This window comes from Oncorhynchus mykiss, chromosome 26 (assembly GCF_057628025.1).
Source record: "Oncorhynchus mykiss isolate SJ-2025 chromosome 26, ASM5762802v1, whole genome shotgun sequence".
NCBI lineage: Eukaryota > Metazoa > Chordata > Actinopteri > Salmoniformes > Salmonidae > Oncorhynchus > Oncorhynchus mykiss.
The window spans coordinates 15,526,231-15,544,891 of record NC_143047.1 but is presented as its reverse complement, the minus strand read 5'-3'; the positions used below and the strand labels follow the sequence as shown (position 1 = coordinate 15,544,891).

Genomic DNA, 18,661 nt, shown 5'->3' with positions numbered 1-18,661 from the left:
ATCCTGGTACTGTAGAAGTGTCCCTGGAGGCTGCTCTTCCCATAGTGTCAGAGGTTGTTTTTTATTTCACCTTTATTTAACCAGGTAGGCTAGTTGAGAACAAGTTCTCATTTACAACTGCGACCTGGCCAAGATAAAGCATAGCAGTGTGAACAGACAACAACACAGAGTTACACATGGAGTAAACAATAAACAAGTCAATAACACAGTAGGAAAAAAAAAGAGAGAGTCTATATACATTGTGTGCAAAAGGCATGAGGAGGTAGGCGAATAATTACAATTTAGCAGATTAACACTGGAGTGATAAATGGTCAGATGGTCATGTGCAGGTAGAGATACTGCTGTGCAAAAGAGCAGAAAAGTAAATAAATAAAAACAGTATGGGGATGAGGTAGGTCAATTGGGTGGGCTATTTACCGATGGACTATGTACAGCTGCAGCGATCGGTTAGCTGCTCAGATAGCAGATGTTTAAAGTTGGTGAGGGAGATAAGTCTCCAACTTCAGTGATTTTTGCAATTCGTTCCAGTCACAGGCAGCAGAGAACTGTAAGGAAAGGCGGCCAAATGAGGTGTTGGCTTTAGGGATGATCAGTGAGAGACACCTGCTGGAGCGCGTGCTACGGGTGGGTGTTGCCATCATGACCAGTGAACTGAGATAAGGCGGAGCTTTACCTAGCATGGACTTGTAGATGACCTGGAGCCAGTGGGCGACGAATATGTAGCGGGGGCCAGCCGACTAGAGAATACAGGTTGCAGTGGTATGTGGTATAAGGTGCTTTAGTAACAAAACGGATGGCACTGTGATAAACTGCATCCAGTTTGCTGAGTAGAGTATTGGAAGCTATTTTGTAGATGACATCGGCAACGTTGTTGCATCAGGACAGGAGGTGTTGGCTGTTAACTGAGGAGAGGCAGCTCAAGGTCTCTCACAGAACATTTACACTCCACATTCATTATTCATATTTTAGAACCAACTTTTAGAGTTAGAGTGTGACATCATAGTGCTGAGGTAAAAGGTGAGAGAGAGAGAGAGAGAGAGAGAGAGAGAGAGAGAGAGAGAGAGAGAGAGAGATAGGAGGTCGGTGATTCTATTCCCTCTGTCTTCATCATAAAAAATAAATGCTGTAAAGGTTTCTAGTGAATGTTTGTTTAAACTAACTGTCCTTTTGGCACCAGAATTTAGAGGAGGACAGCTGCTCAAATATGTGACCTTCTCAAATGGATTCCTGTGAAATCCTCCCAGATAATCATTCTGAGGAGGGATCCAGAAATAGGTAGGTATGCCCTGCGAAGAAAGGGGGAAAACAACTCACTTGAAAAGCTGGAGATTTGAATGAATCACTCTGAGAAATGATAACCTGTGGGCATACACATACTCTCTGAGTGTGGTGTTTTCAAAATGCGAATACAAAATGGACTTGAAGGAATGTGGAATGGAATAGTGTGATGTATGAAGGACTGTGGACACTACAATAGAAGCAGCATATATATTTTAAATGAAACATACCAATCTTTTTACTGTTGCAATTTTTGTTGTTATTTTGCAAGGATTTTCTCTCTCTGTCAGTCTTGTAAATTGCAGCATACAAAAGAACTCAGAGACAATATTGTTGCTTTCATGTTTAATTTGGTCCAATGATCAGTTGAATCTGGGCATGCAGTAAGTGTCTGACACTAAATGCAGACTCTCTGTCTAACACAATGGAGCTGAGGATGGTGTCAGGAAATTCAAATCAGCCGTCCTCTGGTTCCTCTGTTCCTGGTCTATTTTTGGAGTGTGCGTGTGTGTAGGTGTGCTTATGTATGTGTGTGTGTGCGTGAGCACGTTTATTACTGCCTCCGTGTGCCCACGCGCACGTCTGTGCCCATCACTGTGGTTTCTGTCAGCCTGGCCCAGTTGACAGTATGTTTCCAGAGAGGAGGGCCAGTGGCCATAGCTTAATGTGATTACTGTCTTTGTGAGTGGGCCAGGCCAGGGGGGGCAGCTGTGGTCCAGTGCCACATGCAGCCTCAGCCCCCGACTGAGCCGTGAAGCATGGGCACACCGTAGGTTTAAATGAGCTGCTGCCTTATGAAATCCAGAGGAATAGTGCATTGCGTGCGTGCTGTTGCGTGCCTGTGTGTTTTCTCTGTGTTTAATGGTCTGATGGCTTCTCTCTCCACAGCCAAGCTTGAAGAGGCCAAAGAGCTGCAGGAAGAGGAGCAGTCTAAGACAGGTCAGCCAAGGCACATCTGGAACAACCATCACCACATGTTTACACCATACACATAGAGGCTAATTACTCCTCAATGCATACCCCATTCTAATTCAATTATGAGATTGCAAAGAACTTACATGGAATGGATTTCTGCTTCTTCCGGTGCAATGTCTAAATGCAGTACTGATGTTTGGGCGGTGAGCACGTTTTTCAGCACGATTGTGTGATACTACTTAATATTGTGTCCTGAATGAATTGTTTAATTAGCAAGCAGAGCCAGTTCTGTGCTCTGAGTCAAGGCCATGGTGGATACCAGGCACAGGCCTGAACGACTCTGGCTCCTGCGTTAATGTCTTTAAAGTTATTCATTTGACGCCTTCTTTAGTGTGATTGAATTATTTAGCCTCCCTGTGAACGCCACAGTTAATACTATGTGATTTTAATAAGCCGAGAGGTGAAGGAAGGTCTCTGGGCAGAGTGGACAATGGCTCCTTTCCCTAATTCATGTCTCGTGAATGTTTCGAAGTGAACTCTGCAGCCCAGTGGCAGGAGCAACCCATAGTGGCCCCCGTACCTACAGGTGCAGTACTGGCTACAAAGGAAGACCTCCAAGACCCTCCACATCAACCCACTATTTTCACCTGACTCCTCAACAACCCCCTCACCTCTTTTCCTTGAAAGCCACACCTGTGCGGGCGGTGGTGCACATGCGCACGGTGGTGGGCGTGAGCGGAAGAGGGGCTCAGCGGCTCATTCTTCTGCCGTCTGAGGTACCTCTTTTAAACCCTCCAGACAGCGGCTTTGTTTTGCCATCTGGCTCCAATTGCGCTGACAAGGGGAGAGGTTCCTGTGTGAGACAAAGGAGCTGAAATGAAGGCCACTTTAATAAATGCAGGATGATGTGGAAGCTGCGTTTGTGTGTTATCTTAATGAGCTGTCCGGAGGAGAGCGTGCCTCCCTTTTCAAAGCCAGCCTGATTGGAACAATAACCAGTGATAACTAGGAGCCTGGGCTCATCCGGGGCCTTTGGAAAGGGAGGTGTTCCCCTCACCGGCGTTACAGCAGCTAGCTAGCAGGGTTACGCTTTACAAACAAGATGCCTGGCCTGAAATCCTTGATGTGCTTGCAGCTGGAAGAGCCAACAACACCCATTCCCCCTCCTCTCTTTCCACATACACATACAGTACACACGCATACTCCCCACTCCCCAACCCTCACCTCTTTTTCTGAAATGAGTTTTGTAATCTGAGCGTGATGCGCAGTTTAGAGTTAGCTGCAGTAATCCCAGAGCAGCACACTGTTTGGAGTGGGCTGCAATCTCTCTCTTTGCCCCACTAGCCCCTGTCTGTCTCTCTGCTCTGCTCTCTCTGCATCCTGGGCTCTGTGGAGTTAGCCTAGGCCCTAGAAACAGGGCACTGGCAGAGTGTGCATCGTCATGACCCAGTTCTTTCATGAGGGAAACAACATCAGAAAGAGCAATTTGAGCAGAGAGAAATGAAAGTGGTCTCCGGTTTGTGAGGTGAATTAACCCTCCTACCTGGCTTGCAGAGACAAGGTGCCGTCAAGGTTGAAGACAAGCTAGTGTCATGCTCCATAATGCTGATACCATGGAGTGAGACCACGTCACCCATACTCCAAGGCAACAGCTGAAAGATGGATGACAGTCGCTTGAATCGCAGTAGAGCGGCAGGTGCACTAGCTCATCAACCTAAATATCTTGATGATTTTAATACACTGCACAAGAAACGGCTAGGGCAGCTGCCTCAGACTCAGTCACATCAGAGTTGGTGTATTCCCATAGCAGTGTTTATAATAGCCTCCACAATTCAGTGGGATAGCTGTTTAATCTCTTCAACCATGACAACCCTGAAAAGAAAAGTTCAACGACCATATTACGAAAGGGAAAAGGCATGACCATGTGATTTCTAGAGAAACTCTCACATCTCCATCTCTCACGTTAGGCTTACCTCTCCCTACCTTTCCTCAGGGAACCAAGATTACACATTGCACATTGTTTTGTGTCCTTTCATGAAATAGTCATATTCCCATGACCATAGGTATTAGGAGAACCACAAAGTCATGAAAAATGTCCAGCTGCAATCCTCACTGATCTACTCAGTACTACTGATGAGGGGAAGGTGAGAGGAGTCTAGAGAGCCAGAAACACCCTCTCTCCCCAGCCCCATCCTCTCTCCCCAGCCCCAGCCTCTCTCCCTAGTCCCACCCTCTCTCCCCAGCCTCAGCCTCTCTCCCTAGTCCCACCCTCGCTCCCCAGCCTCAGCCTCTCTCCCCAGCCCCACCCTCTCTCCCCAGCCCCACCATCTCTCCCTAGTCCCAGTCTCTCTCCCCAGCCCCAGCCTCTCTCCCCACTCTCTCTCCCCAGCCCCAGCCTCTCTCCCCAGCCTAAGTCTCTATCCCCAGCCCCGCTGCTCTCCACCGACCCAGACCCAGCCTCTCTCCCCAGCCCCAGCCTATCTCCCCAGCGTCAGCCTCTCTCCCCATCCTCTCTCCCCAGCCACAGTCAAACCCGACAGGCCTCTCTTTACACAGCCACTGCAGCCAGTGTAGTCTGTGGTGCTCCTCTTCTCATGTGCTGTCCCAGTGTGTCACATATTACTGCTTAAAGATATGTAAATACAGTCGTTATGATTCCTTCATTTGTGGATGTGGGCCACAGAAGAACTTCAGGAGAGCTAATTAACAGACGTCCCTGTGCTCTACGGCTAAGTGTTCCACTGCATAACTTGTGTGCTTCTGCTTGTGTTCCTCTCTAGGTTAGTACAGTACACTCCTTCCTCAAAAGGGAGAATGGGGTTTTGGTGTAAAAAGCCAATTGCATCAAAATGAGGACTGTAATATTCAGGCATGTTCATGTTCTGTTCTACTTTCACGCATAATTTGTGGGTGGGACCTTTCTTATAATCAAAACACATGAGAAGACCAGCACCTGACTCTGCTAATTGTGTCCCTACAATGTTGGATATTTCATTGGCTTTTCATATATTACCGTACTACTTGGCCAGATACTGTTAGCTAGTGTGTTGCTAGAAGGTTTCCCTCTCTCCTCTTTGAACTGTTAATGGCGTGTGCTTTGCGTACTGAGCAGGGTTTAGCCTCTTCTCAAGGGTTATCTGTTGGTCCGGGAAGAGAAGGCCAGCAGATCATTGTCACAATATGAGAGAGATAGCGGAGGGATAGCTGCTCCTAAATCATGTGGAATAATGAGCGCTGTCAGACCTAATGAAAGCAGTCAGCAGCATTCTGCATCACAACAACATGGAGGCCCATTGACAGCACGTAGCACTGATCAGAATATTAGATAAAGTAATTGCAAAGAGCTTGCAGGACATGTCTCTGGGAGAAGAGGTATAATGTACACCCAGGGGCAAGGCTCTCCATTAGTCGAGCAGGGTTTAGGGGACAGCAACAAGCATTCCCAGGATGAATTCCATGCACACAAACGTCATCTGTCCCCCCCTTCCCTGTCGTGTGACCCGTACCCCTGCAGCCCAGTGAAGCCCACATGGGGGGGGGGGGGGGGGGGGGGGGCAACGTGTCGTCAATCCATCTCACTCCCCTGATCTGCCTCCCCTTAGTGTTCCAGGGCGCACTACGCGTCGGTTCCACATGAGCACTCCGCTGCAGTGGCTAATTAAATAAAGCACTGTGCCCTCTGCTTCCTGTTAGCCTGGGCAAGGTTGGTGCACACACACACAGGAGATGAGAGGAGAGAGGGAGGGACAGGGGGTTGGGGGTTAAAGAGAGAGACAACCGTTAGATTGTAATCCCGCCTCATTCGTTCATTAGGGAGAGTCATGATAAGGTTGGGTAAATACTGTAAACTAATGTGAACCTCCAGAGTTGTCTGATGTTTTGGACCTATAGCCCCACAAATAGGGCTGTGGAATTCATGAAATTCTGTCAGCCGGTTATTGTCATGCAAAAAAATACTGGTTTCACGGTAATTTGACCGCAAATTAACATAAACACGTTTAGCTTCTCCAGGCCTCCATGCATCCAAGCCGCTGATGCGTGCTTTTGGAACATCTAAACTCAGCAAAAAAAAGAAACGTCCCTTTTTCAGGACCCTGCCTTTCAAAGATCATTCGTAAAAATCCAAATAACTTCACAGATCTTCATTGTAAAGGGTTCAAACACTGTTTCCCATGTTTATTCAATAAACCATAAACAATTAATGAACATGCACCTGTGGAAAGGTCATTAAGACACTGACAGCTTACAGACTGTAGGCAATTAAGGTCACAGTTATGAAAACTTAGGACACTAAAGAGGCCTTTCTAATGACTGAATGAATGAAAAACACCAAAAGAAAGATGCCCAGGGCCCCTGCTCTTCTGCGTGAACGTGCTTTGGGCATGCGGCAAGGAGGCATGAGGACTGCAGATGTGGCCAGGGCAATAAATTGTACGTACTGTGAGACGTCTAATACAGCACTACATGGTGACAGGACAGACAGCTGATTGTCCTCGCAGTGGCAGACCACGTGTAACAACACCTGCACAGGATTGGTACATCATAACATCACACCTGCGGGACTGAGTTACACCAGGAACGCACAATCCCTCCATCTGTGCTCAGACTGTCCGCAATAGGCTGAGAGAGGCTGGACTGAGGGCTTGTAGGCCTGCTGTAAGGCAGTTTCTCACCAGACATCACCGGCAACAATGTTGCCTATGGGCACAAACCCACCGTCGCTGGACCAGACAGGACTGGCAAAAAGTGCTAGGGGGTGATGGTCGGATTTGCATTTATCGTCGAAGAAATGAACGTTACACTGGGACCTGTTGGATCGGAGGGTGAGGGCTTGGGCCATTCCCCCCAGAAATGTCCAGGAACTTGCATGTGCCTTGTTGGAAGAGTGAGATAACATCTCACAGCAAGAACTGGCAAATTTGGTGCAGTCGATGAGGAAGAGAGTCACTCGCGGTACTTAATGCAGGTAGTGGCCACACCAGTTACTGACTGTTACTTTTGATTTTGACCCCCCCTTTGTTCAGGGACACATTATTAAATGTCTGTTAGTCACATATCTGTGGAACTTGTTCAGTTTATGTCTCAGTTGTTGAATCTTGTTATGTTCATACAAATATTTACACAAGTTAAGTTTGCTGAAAATAAACACAGTTGACAGTGAGAGGACGTTTCTTTTTTTGCTGAGTTTACATGGAAACATTTTTATGTAATATACACCATCACAATACATCTATTGTTTATTTTAGGCATGTCTAAAGAAACATTATGATATGAAGACATTTTATTTCAGAAGAACAGAATATGAGTTGGCCTACTGTATGTTATCCTATCTTATGCCATAGGCTGTAGGCTTGTTCATTTAGCTACAAGATATGCTTATAAGTCCTGTGCCCTTATTTTATATTATATGATTTCATAGTAAGAATAATCTAATTTAACTTTGCTGAATGAAATAGAAAGGATATTTTTCCCATTCAGGAGTGAGTGCGCATATGAAGTGGCTCTGTTGGGCGTAAAAATTGATTGGAAACAGGTCAGATACACTAGATTTAGAGTTATTGGCAACTTTAGTTGTGAATGATACAAACCTTAGAATGTCCTAGAAATCAAAACAAATGTGGGCTGCATGATGCGACTGACTATAGGCTATTGATGTTTGTGAAAGTAGTAGGCTTCACATGCTGCTCACTATTCTCAATTTAATCTTGTCTTTACTAATATGTAACATTTGTTTGGATTTAGAAAGGCCCATTATTAAATGGGTAGGAACAGGGACAGAGGGGAAAGACAGGCCATCCATATGCACTCTAATAGTGAATGGAGGCCGCTTTCCTGCTGGTTCGGTTTTCAGGCTACTCTGGTTATTTCACTCCATGCATTAACCACTGTTTGAGGAGCATGCAGCCTCTCGCTGCGCGACATGTGATATTCCACCCAAACTATGTATGCTATGGGCTCTCCAACCCTGTTACTACAGCTACCAAGTACTCTGTATGCCATGGGCTCTCCAACCCTGTTACTACAGCTACCCAGTACTCTGTATGCCATGGGCTCTCCAACCCTGTTACTACAGCTACCAAGTACTCTGTATGCCATGGGCTCTCCAACCCTGTTGCTACAGCTACCCAGTACTCTGTATGCCATGGGCTCTCCAACCCTGTTACTACAGCTACCAAGTACTCTGTATGCCATGGGCTCTCCAACCCTGTTACTACAGCTACCAAGTACTCTGTATGCCATGGGCTCTCCAACCCTGTTACTACAGCTACCCAGTACTATGTATGCCATGGGCTCTCCAACCCTGTTACTACAGCTACCCAGTGCTTCATTTGGGAAACCTAGTGAAATCTGATAAGGAACATCGAGAGTAACATGTATTTACACCGAAACCTATTTCATTAAACTGTTGACAGCCCCTCTCTCTGCGTGAAAGTAATGAAAGAGAGAGGAGGAGGTGGAAATGCACGGTGGTGAGATATGCTGTAGCTAAAGGTAATGTGTCAGCCTATTAATTATGAAAATATAAAAAAGGCCCTATTTCTAGGCTATTCAAAATCAAATACAAATTCACTGAAGTTGAAGGCTTAGCCGCCCTGCACAATCAATTTAGGCCTATACGTTCTCTCCTAGACCTGGATAGAAGGTTTGGAGTGTAGCATAAGGTAAACAGTCCATCCAGTGTGCATAATAATGCAGTCCACTCTCAAAGGTGATTTCTAGAAACGACAAATCATTATTTTTATTTTTTTAGGGGGGTGGTGTTGGGCTCACAGGCCAATGCTTATGCATAAACTCGAATATGCATATTGGTGTTTTGAATTGTTCATCACCTTACAAAGCGCTGCCCATTTAATTGTGTTAGGCTTTGAAACAACATCCACAATGACCATGTTTTTCATTCAGTTTCAACCTGTTGTTGAACTTCTTTCTTCAAATGTATCAATCACAGTGAGGTGAGTTTTAAAAGCACACACTGTTTGATGATGTGTTTGATGGGATTTTCTATTTCATTTGCATTAATGTCAGAGTGGTTAGAGGGACAATAGAGCCCTGAGTACCAGGCCATTAGCGACCTGATGGTCTTTAGTGAGTTGGGTACTACTAATGCATGTCAAGAGTGCATAAGAGGAGATTACTGTGCCTCAACGGTCACATGGCTCATGTGTGGCGGTAATACAGTCACCGGAACAGCCCTACACGCAGATTACAAAGAAGGTATGAAGGCTGGCTACATACATGTTCACATCTCATGCTACTGGGAACCACTTTCAGCTGCAAATAGCCAACAGTCCTACTGCACAATGTTGTATTGTTCTATGATCCTAATTGTCTTACTGGCATTACGAAGCTCATATTCTCATATGTTGTTCTGTCTTTCAGCCATGACCCCCCTGAAAAGCTAAAGCCAATAGAACACAGGTAAGAATCTCATAATGTGACATCATTACACATCCTTCATGTGTGTATGTGCGTGTCTGTGTGGGTGCGTTTGTGTGTGTCATGTCATGTTGTCTTCGCATTTCATTTTCAGGAGGCAGTAAGTGCTCTCGAGGCCCCAAGGTCTGCAGAGGCTGTGGGTAACTGCTTCTGTAATGAGCCTCAGGCTGCATTAATTCTGTGAAGGACAATCAGGAATTTGGGAATGTCTTGGGTCATTGGTTGCTATGACAAATGTATTTCTGTGCAATGTCATTAGAAGTGGGTTTTGAATATTCCAGCTCCTTCCTAACCCACCTTAAAGCCCAATTAATGTTAAAGGCCTAGTGCCGTCAAACACATGATTTTCCTCAATCACAGCATGTTATGATTTGATATTGAGATAAAAAACGGCCGCATTAGACCTTTAATCATTGGAGCGATGACTCATTAAGCTGCCAGCACCAGGTGTGTTTGTGTAACTCTGTGGGAGACGGGAGTGACACAAGAATACAGGAGGTTAAAAAAAGACAGGCTGGTTGTAAAGTGAGAAGCATCAACTTTCTCTCGTTCTCTCTCTCTCCCAGCCCGACAGACACGTAGGTGTTGATAGTCTTCGTCACCTCAACAAGTCACTCTATTTATAATCTGTTTCTTACAGTGTATTTGCTCCATTTAGTGGATTTGACTATGCCAATCTTTTGCTCACGGTATTTATTTAACATGTAAAAAAAAAAAGAGAGGAATTTGACTGCATAAATCATTTAGAGGGAGGATGCTTGTCGGCTCAGCCCACCGACCTACAGTACACTACCTTCAGGGTCGAGGAGTAACTGATGATTACATGTAATCAGTTACATGTAATCTGATTACATTTTTTTAAAACTCTAAACAGTAATCAGATACTTTTGAAAAACTAGATAATTATTTATTGGATTATGTTAAAATCCAGAAAGAAAAAAAATCATTACGACACCTTTCTGTTTTATGACATTCAATTCAGCATTGAGAAAATACGCAAGTTTAAGTTCTCTCTGACCACAAGTCAGAGACCACTATGAGGACACAAAAAATGCATTTGATGGTGTCACGATTGTTGAAATGAGCAGACCAAGGCGCAGCGTGCATAGAGTTCCACATGTTTATTAAAATGAAACTCACCGGCAAAAACAATAAACAGCAAACGAGACGTAACGACTGGAGTGCTCACAGGCACTACACAAAAACAAGATCCCACAAACTAAAAGTGGGAAAAAGGCTGCCTAAGTATGATCCCCAATCAGAGACAATGATAGACAGCTGCCTCTGATTGGGAACCATACCCGGCCAACAAATAAATGGAAAAACTAGAATGCCCACCCAAATCACACCCCGACCTAATCAAATAGAGAAATAAAAAGGCTCTCTAAGGTCAGGGCTTGACAGTACCCCCCCCCCCCCCCCCGAAAGGTGCTTACTCCGGCCGCAAAACCTGACTCCATGGGGGAGGGCCCGGGTGGGCATCTAGCCTCGGTGGCGGCTCCGGTTCGGGACGTAGACCCCGCTCCGCTCGCTGATCCATCCACTTCCAAGGAACCGGACCGTAGATCGTCGCCGGAGGAACCGGACCGTGGATCGTCGCCGGAGGAACCGGACCATGGATCATCGCCAGATGCTTCGGACCGTGGATCGTCACCGGAGGCCCCGGACAATGGATCGTCGCCGGGGACTTCGGACTGTAGATCGTCGCCGGAGGCTCCAGGCCATGGATCACCACTGGAAGCTTCGGGCAATGGATCACCACTGGAGGATTCGTACCATGGATCATCACTGGAGGCTCTGGGCCGTGGATCATCACTGGAGGTTCCGAACTGTGGACCGTCGTTGGTGGTTCCGGACTGTGGACCATCGCCGGAAGTTCTGGACTGGGAACTGTCGCCGGAAGTTCTGGACTGGGAACTGTCGCCGGAAGCTTGGTGCATGGGGCCGGCACTGGTGGTACCGGGCTGGTAAAACGCACCTCAAGACGAGCCCGAGGAGCAGGCACAGGACGTACTGGACTGGGGAGGCGCACTGAAGGCCTGATGCGTGGGGCCGGTACAGGTGGCACTGGGCAGGTGACACGCACCTCAGGGCGAGTGCGAGGAGGAGGCACAGGACGTACTGGACTGTGGAGGCGCACTGGAGGCCTGATGTGTGGGACCGGTACAGGTGGCACCGGGCTGGTGATACGCACCTCAGGGCGAGTGCGGGGAGGTAGCACAGGATGTGCTGGGCTGTGGAGGCGTACATCAGTTGCGAGTGCGGGGAGCAGGCACAGGACGTACCAGACTGGGGACACGTACTTTAGGGCAAATACGAGGAGGAGACACAGGACATACCGGACTGGGGAGGCGCACTGGCCTGATGCGTGGGACCAGCACAGATTGCACCGGACTGGTGACACGCTCCTCCAAATGCCTACGTTGCCGCATACTCCTCGCAAACTCCATTCTCCGGTATCCCTCCTCGCACTGTTCCATTGACTCCCAGGCGGGCTCTGGCACTCTCCCTGGGTCGACTGACCACCTCTCTACCTCCTCCCAGGTTGTTTCTGGTTCACACCTTGGCTCCGTCGACCACTCCGTGTGCCTCTCGGGCTTCCGTCGTGGTTGTGAACCCCAGAGTCGTCGTTGATCCTCCTTCGCTGCCTCCGCCTGCTTCCATGGCAGGGTCTTGTCTCCTGCCATAATCTCCTCCCATGTCCATGATGTCCTCCACTCCCTGCTCCTCCTGGCCATGCTGCTTTGTTCTTTGGTGACGGGATCTTCTGTCATGATCGTTGAAATGAGCGGACCAAGGCGCAGCGTGCATAGAGTTCCACATGTTTATTAAAATGAAACTCACCAACAAAAACAATAAACAGCAAACGAGACGTAACGACTGGAGTGTTCACAGGCACTACACAAAAACAAAATCCCACAAACTAAAGGTGGAAAATAGGCTGCCTAAGTATGATCCCCAATCAGAGACAACGATAGACAGCTGCCTCTGATTGGGAACCATACCCGGCCAACAAAGAAATAGAAAAACTAGAATGCCCACCCAAATCACACACCGACCTAACCAAATAGAGAAATAATTAGGCTCTCTAAGGTCAGGGCGTGACAGAAGGATCCTGTTTGCCTTCTTGTAATGGATCTAGGGGAAGTAATCCAACAGTAACTGAAAGTAATCAGATTATACTACTGAGTTTGGGTAATCCAAAATGTACTTTACTGATTACCATTTTGGACAGGTAAATAGTAACTGTAACGGATTATATTTAGAAAGTAACCTACCAAACCCTGCCTGCCATGTAGCCATACACACTCCTCAAAAGCAAGCCACTAAATAGCTCGCTATCTAACTATTGGAGAAATATCTCTGACGTTCAGTCTCTAGTATTCAGCTTCCTATCTGAAGAGGATGTACAGTATGGTTGCCTACCATGCAGCTGTGTAACGACACTGTCTAGAGAGACTTATGGAGTGTCTGGATGGTGTGGTGTGGTGTGTTCCCTCTCCCAGAACAGAACAGCCCAGTGCAGTATACTCTCTGTCTATCTATCTATCTGTCTGTCTGCCTGTCTCTCTGTAGTGAGGGTCAGGTGGACCATGCACAGACAGCAGCAGTAATGCAGTGGCAGACTGTGAGGCCTCATCCATCACCCAGTGACTGGAGCCTGGTTTCTGTGGCCCCTGGTCTGCTGCCTGTCTTTAGAGAGGGATGGGCTGGCCCATCGGCTGGCCCATCGGCAGGCCAAGCATTGGGAGGCTGTGTCAGGCTCCACCTCACTTCCCTGGTCCTACCCTTCCTGCCTAGGCCTGGGAGAAAGGACTGCCCGGGCCAGGAAGCCCAGGTTGGGAACTGTGTTGTGGCTCTTTTAGGAAAGCTTCACTAGCTGACAGAGGGAGGTTAAAGCCGTGAAGGCCAAGCACATTTTTGTCACCACAGCTTTTTCTGTGAAATCTATATTTTCCTCTTTCATTATGACGAGCATGTTTGATATTGCTCGTGGATATTTTTAGAGCCGTTTCAGAAGCTTTCCATCAATTTTGACCTGACTAAGATTGAACCTGTCACATTAAAGGAAGCAATGAATGCAGTGTGGGAGCCGCCTCTTTATTTTCCTTCCATCCATAAAATAGCTGGATTTCATAGGGCAGGTTTAGGGGTTCAAGACATGGATCTGTTAATAAGAGGATGGGGTAGTTTCCCTATAATTATATTAATCACATTTGGAGAATAATCACGAGGGCCAGCTGGAGTGAAGGAGCTGACACTGCATTTCACCACCACACTTTGTCAACTCACACATATTATGTTACTATGCAAATTATACAGATGTTTCTCTTGCTGTAATAACACAAAGCAAAGTTATTTGGTGTCAAGACAGTGATATCAATATCTTTATTGTGTGTCTATATACAGTCACAGTATGTTTTTATTATACAGTGATTGGATCAAGCCATAAAAATATAATTTTCTGAGAGGGTCAACCAAGAGGGTGGAGGAACTCATTTCCTCTAACTACCCCAAATAAAGTAGAGGCACCAAGAGTCACTGTCTGCGTCCAAAATGGCACCCTGTTTCCTATAGAATCCTATAAGCCCTGCTCAAAAGTAGTGCACTATATAGGGGATAGGGTGCCATTTGAGCCACTGGCTGTGAGGTTATCTGACATTACTACGCCCTGACCTTCACATTCAGTCCTAACACTGTCGCAGGCCAATATCCTGTAAACCAGATTCTCCTGCTGAATCACCACTGATCAATTATTTTAATATTTCTGTGGCCATTTTATCGATTACCTCATTTATGCAGAGTGCAGCATATCTTATTAAATAACGTAAGTTCAGTGCATCTGATTATCTTGTTTTAGTGTCATGGGACATTTTGTTTTCGTAAAACCTTTAACCTTCTTGATATATCTGTTTATATGTGATTCATTGTTATTTTCTATTCTTATGTTTCATACAACAACTGCAGGCCACTGGGTATGGAATTCACTCACCTTGCGTGTCCATACTGTGTTCACATCCAGAGCTGTTGCCATGGTTAATAATTAGCCATAGTGAGTGCTCGCTGAAACATTGAACAATGGTGAAGCATCTCATGTAATTCCTCACAGAGGACTGTGTGTCCTTGAGAGAAGTGTCATTCATAGTGGAGGACTCTCACCTTGTCTGCTAGTCGGCTTTTACCTGAAAGGCTAATAGATAGCCCGATTGCGTTTGTTATCGGCTATAGCATGGTGAGATATGCAGTGTAAACGTGTACGTTTGACACAATATGATGATCCACGTTAATCAGGAGGACATATTACTCCAAATGAGTCATGCGAAGAGAACCTCAGAATCCCATTGTACTGGGAGCTGCAGCACACATGCCCTGATATTATATCTGTCAATGGAAAGAGGATGTATTGTCAAGGCCAGACACAAAGAGAATAAAGGAAATCCTGTGTGAATGTGAGAGAGGAGAGGCAGAGAGACAGATATGGCCTAGTCATCCAGCAACAGCCAGTACCACAAATGAATTCCAATGAGAGAGTAGATATTAATACGTCTAGTAGGACAGGCCCTATAGGTACAATTAGCTCTAGATAATGGCCCTCTCCACCCTCTTTTCTACTAGAGCTCTAAAATATTGATTTTAATTTCCCCCTGTATATCCACTTAAACTCTGGACTGTCATTCTAAGAATCTATCTCATTGTTATGTTTTACAGTGTTGGCCAAGGGGCTTATTCTGTCTCTGTCCTGTTTTAGGGAGCAGAGACGACACATCACTTTGAGGAGCCCCACTCTTCTCTTTTTTTATAAGAATGAGGAAGAGATAACTAGGAGAAGAAATACAGTGAGATATAAAAATGGGAAATGGTTCCTAGACCATTTAAGGTATAGCTGCCGTGCCATGGCTCATCGTGGAGAGAGAGAGAGAGAGACACTGAGAGCAAGGAATAAGCTTCGCCTGGTGTGTCGGTGGGACCTTTGGGTGCGTCCGGGGAGAGGGCAGGCGGCGATGCGGCTCCTCAGGTCACTGTTGTGTCAGCGCCGCGGCGAGGCTCGTCTGATGTTGATGATGTCAGACAGGACACTTACGCTGGGCTAGAGCTCTCCCGGGAGGTGTTGGCTATGTGCATTATTTAGCTTATTGTCTCAGCCATTTATCAGGATAATGAGTCTGCAACCATATAATACTGTACTGTACAGAAGCACCAGCTACTGGATGATGAGGGAAAGCCAGTAAAGAGATGTTCAAAAAAACTGCATCATATTGATATTGGAGGATGGTCTAGGATGGATAGTTGTGCTGCTCAGAATATCACTGACTGCATAGTATTTTGTAGCTTTGCTTGGAGAGGTTTGGAGCGAAGCCATATGCATCAGAATAGTGCAGAGAAAAATCAAATATAAGGACCAAAGTTGCTGGGCTGGCTGCACTTGTTTTTTCCGTTTTTTTTTATTTTTTTACCTTAATAACGATTTTCATGACAAGGAACTCGTAATATCAGTGTGCAGTGGGAGTGTGGGGACTGAATCACTGATCAATGACAGCTAATGAACACGGCAGGAGTTCTGCTCTGTTTGCCTCTCGACAGAGAGCCCCACTCCTCTGAGAGATATTTTTCTTCTATTTTGCACCAAAAAAAATACAGGAGGCTTCATTGAAACCAACTGCCTCTGGGCTCAATTAACTAGCATAGATTACTCATAATCCAGATGAGAGCCTTGTTATGTAATACACAGCATGGAGACCACCCACCGTCCCTCCACCCTCCCTACAACCCACTGCCTTGGGGCCCCGTAACAGTGCAGTGCGGTGGGCTACGGTATGCATGCAGAGGTACATATATACATTACATATGGAGTGTCTCAGGTGATCTATGGATCCTGAAGGCTGTTTATCACTCCATCATGGTGACATGGTACTGAGTCGTGTGCAGTCAACACAACACAGAGCTCTGGTGTCACCTGGCTGTCAGCAACACTTAATATACCTGGCTCAGGGTCTTTGGTCGCTGCTGTCCTGATGCCCCTGGCATGACTGTCCAATCCCCCTGCATTAGATGGATGGAGAGACACTCCTCCAGAGCATTCATCATGTCCTCCATCACCCCCACCGGGGCAGAGGCCCGGGAGCCTGGTGCCTGCACTGTTGTCTCTTCTCTCATTGGCCACATGAGTTGTCCAACTGGGGTTGGGACTTTTATAGAGGCCTCCACTGGCATACAGTACACAGTAGCACACATCTTCAGACTTGTTTACACCTTTTACAAATGTCATTTCAAATATGAGCCGGTATAATTGTGTTGAAACAATGTTCTTTTAAATTGGCTAAATGAATTACATACTGCTAAACTATTGTCAGAAGAAGGAAAGGTGTGTGTTGAGAACATCAAGAGAATTACAGAAGGCAGAAATGTAAATACAGAGTAGTTAGCATACCCAAATGGGAATAGGCACAAATATGCTGGATTTGCAGACGGTAAGGTTGCGTTTACACAAAATACTACACAGTCAGCCCAATCACATCAGATCTTTTCACATCAGATCTTTTTCAGAGCTGATCTGATTGGTCAAAATACCAATTAGTGAAAAAAGATCAGAATGGGGTTGCCTGTGTAAATGCAGCCTAAGATGTGTTTTTAGGTGAGTCAGTGTTATAAATCTCAGGGAGAAAATACATGGCTCCAAATGGAAGGCATCTGGGCTGAAAGATGTGTATCACTGTGTTGACAAACTGGGCTTCGTGCCTCAATGCTGTAGAACAATATTTCATAATGAGAAATTATTCTAGAACTGAGGACTAACGATTTACAAGAAATCAAGGGCATAACATTTTTTGCCATTTAAAGCCCTCAGAATTCCAGTTCTAGAAGGTTTCAAAAGGATCACCTTCCTCAACCTAGACACTGTGACTGTTTAAATGAATGAGCTCTCATGAATTCTGTCACTCAGCCACAGTGATGACAGTGCAATTAATGATTATTCGACCCGACACAGGCTTAAAACAACTTCCTGTCATGGAAATCATAATACAATCTCTGTCTTTCCGTTGGCGGAAATATCTGGATTGACCTGTGTTAATTAAAGATAAAATCCTTGGTGAGGGCGATAGACGTGTCTGTCAGAGAGTGTGCTGCTGTCTCTGTCTGTATCTGTGCAGTGATGTGGATGACATATTAGATGAGAGGGAGCAGAGTGACCAGACAGCAGCAGCCCAGCAGCTGCAGAACAGTATAGTAGCCTCTAAAATTCACTAACATTGATTTGCCACCAAGTACTAGCTGCACTGGATCCAAGGCTCACTATATACTACATTTTTAACGAAGGAACATGTTTTGAAAACCTTGTGATTACACTACAGCAATGAGAGCAGACCATTCAATTACATGGATGGAGAGAAAATGTGGAACATAAAATGGGGTCACATTTAATTGTAGAGCTCCTAGTTAGTCCCCAGAACACCGACAGGTCCACTCAGCGGCCATCAGTCCACTGAATGGGAATGGGATGATGACATGAAAGTGACCTCATTACTCCACTACAGACCAAATCAATAAATAATAACAGCCCATGGTCCCGTCTGACGTCATCACAGACGCACAGCTTGATATTCATCATACAGATGATGATTATAACACTGTGGAAGAAGAGGATGAATGGTTTGCATGCTGCTTTGCCAGGCGGCCAAGTTTCCCAGTGTAAACACAGAGCGATCTGCAACTCTTTTCTCCCTCTCCTCTCTCCTTCTGACTCTGAATCACTCCGCCTTTGGGGCTTACCACAGGAGTCTCTTCAAACAAGGCTTTGTACTGGAGTGGAGAATCAAGATTAATGCACTTCCATAGCTCTGTGCTGCTCTAGGGGAAAGAAGCCTGATAATTAACACCAGGGGGCTTGGAGGAAATTGGAGGGGGGAAATCACACCACATAATAAAAATATGGGGAAAGGTACATATGACATTTATTTGGCGTGTGTGTGATGAATGACGCTGCATTGAGGTGACAGTCACTGAATCTGTGACTGTGACGTCTCAGAGGGTA

General features: G+C 46.0%; 1 protein-coding gene across 1 annotated transcript in view; it reads left to right on the top strand.

Moving 5' to 3' along the window:
* Nucleotides 1–18,661, top strand: part of LOC110506452 (CD276 antigen) — a 77,373-nt gene that overhangs the window by 52,474 nt on the left and 6,238 nt on the right. The window contains exons 6-7 of the mRNA XM_021586062.3: nt 2,167–2,217; nt 9,574–9,612. Of these exons, the coding sequence (XP_021441737.2) occupies nt 2,167–2,217; nt 9,574–9,596 (74 nt within the window). The 3' untranslated portion in view covers nt 9,597–9,612. The remainder of the gene's footprint in view (nt 1–2,166; nt 2,218–9,573; nt 9,613–18,661) is intronic.